Source organism: Dioscorea cayenensis, unplaced genomic scaffold (assembly GCF_009730915.1).
Source record: "Dioscorea cayenensis subsp. rotundata cultivar TDr96_F1 unplaced genomic scaffold, TDr96_F1_v2_PseudoChromosome.rev07_lg8_w22 25.fasta BLBR01001666.1, whole genome shotgun sequence".
NCBI classification, from domain to species: domain Eukaryota; kingdom Viridiplantae; phylum Streptophyta; class Magnoliopsida; order Dioscoreales; family Dioscoreaceae; genus Dioscorea; species Dioscorea cayenensis.
In genome coordinates, this window is record NW_024088057.1 from 100813 (window position 1) to 107542 (window position 6730).

Consider the following 6730-nt stretch of genomic DNA (forward strand, 5'->3'; position numbering starts at 1 on the left):
ATACCATCGGAAACACGCATATTATAGAATCGATTTCTCATTCCTTATTTTTCTAGAAACTCGAAACTACATGAGCTGTATACTTATATATACGTAACACGAATCAAATTGACATCTGACGCGTTCGAAAAATCTATTCATGTATTCGATAAAAATAACATCACTCTTATAATAATGGAGATTGCACATAGTTCCTCCTGTCAAATCCGACAAATTTAGATAATAAAATTCATTATGACATAATTGAAATTCAAGTACATTGAACAAGAAATAAACTAATGTAAGCAGGCACCATAATTGGAAAGAAACCCATAAACAAGGAAACACTTTCCAGCTATTAAAGCAGGCCTTATTTCAAGTAAATATCATCATAATTAGTATTGCTGGAGATAAAGAGTAACGTAGTCTCTCTATTTCTTGATTCAAGTATGTATATCGGATCACGTTCAAATTGCTGGCCGGAGGCCAATGATTCCTGAAAGAATGAAACAATTGTTGAGTATCTTTTCTTTTCTTTTTTTTTTAATTTATTTTTGTCCAGAAGGCGAACGGAAGCAAGCACAAGGTAAATAATAATGTACTAATGTAGGGATATCACCACATCCAATTCGAGCACCGGCGTTCCCAGTTGATTTACTGAGTTCATGGCCTCCTGCAAATAACAGAAATTAAACAAATCACTAACCTTAGGTAATAGAATCGATAATTCGGTGCCTAAAGCAGAATCAACATAATTTCATAATTTCATGACTGTCTACAGAGTAGCAGCAAAAACATTAACTTACCTATTTTCTAGAGAACGTAAAAACTAGATTGTATCATGACAATCCCTTGGCTTATTCTGATAGTGTAAATTTTCTGTCACTGAGGTGTTTCTGTTTAAATCAACTAAAATTGAATTTATGCTTTTCTGAAAAACATTTTACAAAAAAAGGTTATGTATGATCAATCACACAAGCAGCATGGCTGTGCTTATAGGCAAAAACAAGCAAAATAAACAATAACTCATTGTCTTTAGAAAAAAAAAGAAGATGTTTGTGAATTTAATACACTAATATAAATCACAAAATTTCACTTGGATACGACATGCAATGACGGGTATTTAGTGTGGCTGATTAAATAGGATATAGTGCATGATAAAGAGAGTTCACCTCAACCCAAAGGGAAGAGTATATACTCATGAACTGATGTTTGAGTATATATTATGCATCAATAATGCAAAGATTAAGAAAGATAATGGTTCTGCTGAAATTCTAAAAAAGTAAAACCATGATTATAAGGACATACCCTTTATAAACGCGAATGCCTAAACCTAAATACTTACTCAAATAAATATTCCTGTATTAAGGGAAAATTCAACTAACCAGAGAGCAATAATGCAAACTCATACTAGCTCCTCCAGAAACTAAATACATATGATTCAACAAAAAGTTCTTAGCTTTCCTACACCAAATGTGTATGCTCCTGTTGAGCATATGATCACCAAGTGCTTAGCACCGTTTCACTGCTTACATAACAAAATCTGCTAACGTGGTAGCAAAAATGTGTTTCTATAAAAAAAATTTTAACACCATTCCACATGACAGGGACCAACATACAACCACAGTACATGCACTGTTATGTCATTACTGGACAAAGAAAATGTCCAAACATAAACTTTTAACCTCTGCGTGCCAACTGTAGTGAATTTTCTTTAACTTGCACGACGGTATAAAGACAACAATATCAGTTATTGTATTTTATTTTTCAACTATTTAATTCACAATTTTAACCTTTCTATTTCCTTTTTTTTTTCATGGAGAGAAAGGCAAGCCTTGCAAACATTAACAAATATAAATATGCTTTCACAGTACTGTGGCATCTAACCAATAAACAGCAATAAGAGGAAAAAAGAAAAACAATGCGTCGATGGTAACCTCTCAAAATAAAACATAAATCCAAATTGTCAATCCTTCAACGTTCTGTCAGATTAGTGTACATGGGAGAAGTGAATAACAACAATACTTCTGAGCCAGGGAATTTGAACTCATGGATAGATCAATGTATGAATATAAAGAAAAACAATGGGAAACAATCCATGATTAAATTGAAACAAAAGATAATCATTGGGTTGGATACTTAATTAGTTTAAGTGTGTTTGCAAATTCTTAAAATTAACATAGATTATTATAGGAGTATGCACAAATTCTCAGAGACAAGTTGTGATAAATTATACCTCTACCTAGGTCATCAGGGTCTGCATGAACCACCACAGCCCTTCCGAGTATTGAGTTTGGCCCACTAAGAGGAATCTTAGGGAAGAGGAAAAAAAGATGAGTAATAAAAAAGGAAAGAATTATGGAGAAAAAAAAGATAAACTTCATTGGTTTAAGTAAAGAAAAACCTGCAAATCTTTCAAATTCACTTCAGCCATTCCTAAACGCACATATTATATTCATCAGTGAGGAACTGATCATCCATATTTGAGAAAGTTTGTAAATCTGTAAATCAATGCACAGCAGAAATGGAACCAATTACCATCTTGGTTGGCAAATATGTTTCCCAGGTCGCCAGCATGGCGCTGGTCATCATGTGGAGCTCCATGAGCCTTATTCAGTGGATTAAAATGAGGGCCTGCAAGGGAGAACAAAAGCCCATTTGAACACATGATACAAGGCAAAAAGAACCAACTCTCTACATTGGATATCTCAAGGCCAAAGAGTAGAGAAATAAAAGCAGAGACAGTTATAACAATTTCCGTGATACACGAAAAGCAAAAACATGAGCAAATTAAATTAATGATGCAACATAAAAGAAAACTTCACAACTAAAGCAGTAACTTCTGATAATTCAAAAATCTCTGTTCTCATCTCAAAAGCTAATTTTTAAGCAACAGAAGACAGAACTTTAATACCTGAAACTTTATGTTAATTGATAGTTATTCTTTTCAAACTAATATAACATTGCATCCAGCACCCACTAGACCTTCACAAAACTTAGAAGGATAATGCACTACCAGTTTCCATCATCGGATCTAGTTGTCTTTGACAAGCAACATCCTATAGAAATTTATATAATAGTTAATTGCATTTCTCATAACTGTAATAAGTGGCGCCTAGAATGATTTATAAAAATAGACATAAGACCTATGACAGAAAATGCCAATGATTAAAAAACTGAACAAGCAATAAAACAGTAAAATTTAAAATATTAAAATATACTCCATTAAAAAATGATTAAGTTTAACATGAAACACACAAAACAATTGTTCGAAACTTAGTGTAAAAGAAAAAAAAAAAAAAACCCCCATCATTTAAGTTGCATGGGTACTAGACCCAAGCTCCATCTTTAAAGTTCTGAAATCCACAATTCAGACGTAACTTCTGTAAAAATTAATGGTGTACATTCCTCCACTAATTTATAGTTCCAGCCTCTCAGATTTTGAAACAGGACACAAAGTAGCAAAAGAACAATATGGTAAAAGGAAAATGATAGATGAAAGATATAAAAGGAATAAAGACAAGACTTATTGGTGTCTCATTCTATAAATGTTTTTCTATATATGATTAATAGATGCAATTTTTTAATCACATGCATGATGATTAGCCAAACAACTAACTTTAACTTCAAAAGACAATGACACTTTTTTTTCTGATACTAGAATATGCATACACTGGCTATCGTCGAACTTGGACCCTTTCAATGTACACCAAAACATTCCCCAGATTTATGATGATGTGAACACATAATAAAATTGCATTTTATGATATAATAATCAAAAACATTCACAATGGAAAATTCATCAAACATAGTAACTATGGTAAGAATACATGGGATTCTTACATGCTTGAAAGTTTTGGCAACAAGGGTACCTTATGGTACCCCCAAGTTACCCCAGCATACCCCAAACTTTAAACCAGACACCCCAAAATCACCCCACCATCAATTTGTAAAAAACTTTATTATATAAATAAATATATTTGATAATTAATTTTTAAAAATTATAAATATAATAAATAAATATCACTAATTACAAAAGTAAATTTTAATTTAAAATATTTATTTTGATTGGTATTGATTAACTCAAAATTTAGTAAAAGGTTTTCCCTTTAAAACAATTTCAAACTTCCAAACTTCACCTCCATTACCCTACCCCATGTATGCCCATTGCCAAATGCCTATGTGCTTCTTTCAAAGCCAAGATGCTTTCTCAAGCACAACTAAGAAACTACATCACAGGTTCTCAATGGTAAGAACTTCATTTTCTCCATCAAGCTAAGCTTTCAATGAAGTTGAGAACTATACAAATCTCAAAATAAATAAAGTAAACCAAGCCAATTCTAATATCTAGCATATCTGATAGATAACAGTGTAGAACTATGGACAAAATAAAATTTGCTTGTACCCTCTATGAGGGAGCTGATTTTGTAAGGTAGAGCCTCTTGAACAAACAACATGCTTATTGAACAGTACATTGAGTGAAACACTTATGATTTAAAACACAACAGTTCATGAAGATGCCGAACATGCTTTATGAAAATATTTTGCATTTAAACTCTAAAAAACAATCTGCTTTACAGAAATCAGAACTTTAAATCATGAAGGGCAGTGGATCATGTAAGGTAGAGCCTCTTGAACAAACAACATGCTTATTGAATTAACATCACATTTGAGCTCAATAAATCAGAACCATTCATTCTGAACAGCATTTGAAACGGCTATTAGGAAATAATTAGACCAGGGACAACCTAATCACAATCCAAGAATCTAACCAAGTTTGATTTTCGAAGAATATGAAGCTGACCCAAAATTCAATTTGAACTGGTATTGTTTGCAAAGTTTGATATCTTCATGATCACAATAAAATAGGTGAATCATATGATTTTAAGATGGAGTATGTGCTTATCATGGTTAATCCATTGATCATTAAAAATAAACTCCACTGAGGAATAAAATTCCCAGAAATTTAGCTATTTGAATTTTCTACTATACAAATTAACACTAAAAACACTTTTCCATGATAATAATGTTTCAACCAATTACCCAGTCAAATGTCATATCAAGTATTATAAAACCCCAAATTTCTCAAGCATCAATTACAACATTTAACTTGAAGCATTATCCATTTGCCTTGCAATACCATTCACTTCACTATGCAAATGCTATTAAGCCTACCTCTCAGACAGTAGTGAAACTTGAATACATATAATATAATCGGACATTTTGAAGACTCAAAAAGAAATAAAAGCTCCAAAAAGTACAGAATTGAGATTTACCACTTTAGAAAAAAATTTCAGGATAAGAGATGGGCTTGATCCAACCAAAATGCTTAAACTAACAAAAAGAGAGATTGGAACATGCATACCTAGGGCTCCATTTTTTAGAAGATTAAGACAAATATCTCTAATGTCAATAGATCAATTCCAACAATAATAATTGTATTGAAAACCCACATGGTGTCTTCATGAGTCACACATATCTATTAAGAGACTATTGTCTCCAATATCAATAATTAGATTCCAATAGCAACAAACCGTAAATCTAACTGCACCGAAAATCAAGTCAGTATCATCATGACTCACACACGTAGCGTTATTAGGACTATTAGTCAATTCCATTAACAAATAACATCTCAATATATTTATACTAAAAATTAGGTTGTGAGTATCATTATAATTTGCACATGTAGGAGTTTCAAGACTATTATCTCTAATATCAGTAAATCAATTCCAATAACAAGAAAACCTGAATATAATTATACTCACGCATGCAGTGCAATTATTTCAAACACTAATTGAATAACCCCCAGAACCAAAAAACCAGACTACAATTGTATAGAGAATAAGGTTGGTATCATGAGACTCAGAAATGTATAACTATTACAACTATTATCTCTAATATCAGTAAATCAATTCAAATGAGGATAAAATCTGAAAAATAATTAAACTGAAAATCAGGTAGGTATCATCATGCAGGACTATTAGAACAATAATCTCAATAATCAGTAAATCAATTCCAATAAAAACAAAACCTGGGACGGTGTCTAAGGCCAGAAGATCAATCCTCATAATCAAGCAACCTGAGCCTAATTTTACAGAGAATAAGGATCAAATCCCAATGACTCACCAGTAGAATTGCATCCATTGGTGGTGTCGCCATAGCAATGGATGTGGAAGCCATGGGGTCCAGGCTTCAATCCAGTGATTTTCCCAATAACATGAGTAAATCCTATACAGAATCAAGAACTTCATCAACAAGTCAGCATGCTTGATGAAAATGACCAAGAAGGAGCAAACCAGTGGTGTTGTCCTGGATGAATTGGAGGGAGCCTCTGACGGCGCTGTTTTCGGAGTCGCCTCCGGCGATCAGTGCAATTCCCTTCAGCGTCGGGGGTGATGATGCTACGGCGGGCATTGTTCGATGAAAAAGAGGAAGTGCTTGTGGGGGCGGTGGGTTTGAATCCCGATAAGCAATGAATGCTCTGAAGAGGACGCTGACGTGGTGTTTGTGATTGGCGGAAGTTTGATGGAGCGTTCACCGCCGGTTTGCCTCGAGATCAACTCTCCACGAATGGTATTTTAAGATTTTGCATCCACTGTGCATTTGGCATACGGGAAAGGAACAATTTCGTATCCATACAAGCCGTTTGGTATATATATGAAAGTACCAACTTAAAAAAAAAAATATATAAGTATTGAGAAACTTTCCTTTTGACCATAGGGGAATGGAGGGGGGCGGTAAGTAGGGGTGG

General features: G+C 33.4%; 1 protein-coding gene across 3 annotated transcripts; it reads right to left on the reverse strand.

Moving 5' to 3' along the window:
• Positions 1-214: 214 nt before the first annotated feature.
• Positions 215-6455, reverse strand: LOC120256811 (superoxide dismutase [Cu-Zn] 2). Of its 3 annotated transcripts, none has more exons than XM_039264472.1 (7): positions 6276-6455; positions 6106-6207; positions 2518-2613; positions 2384-2415; positions 2216-2291; positions 602-652; positions 215-475 (listed from the first exon to the last, which is right to left on the reverse strand). In XM_039264472.1, coding segments are annotated over exons 1-7 (477 nt in total). In that variant the 5' UTR covers positions 6394-6455; the 3' UTR covers positions 215-473. The 3 variants fall into 3 exon arrangements, with proteins under 3 accessions (XP_039120406.1, XP_039120405.1, XP_039120407.1); XM_039264471.1 differs by having other exon boundaries at positions 599-652; positions 6276-6454; XM_039264473.1 differs by lacking the exon at positions 602-652.
• Positions 6456-6730: the final 275 nt, after the last annotated feature.

Excerpts from the sequence above, each read along its gene's own strand:
- LOC120256811 (XM_039264471.1), bottom strand. The coding sequence starts at position 6,393 with ATGCCCGCCGTAGCATCATCACCCCCGACGCTGAAGGGAATTGCACTG. Across the intron at positions 653-2,215 it reads CCCTGATGACCTAGGTAGAG|GAGGCCATGAACTCAGTAAA; the intron begins GTATAATTTATC and ends TGTTATTTGCAG. Across the intron at positions 476-598 it reads CGGTGCTCGAATTGGATGTG|GAATCATTGGCCTCCGGCCA; the intron begins GTGATATCCCTA and ends TCATTCTTTCAG.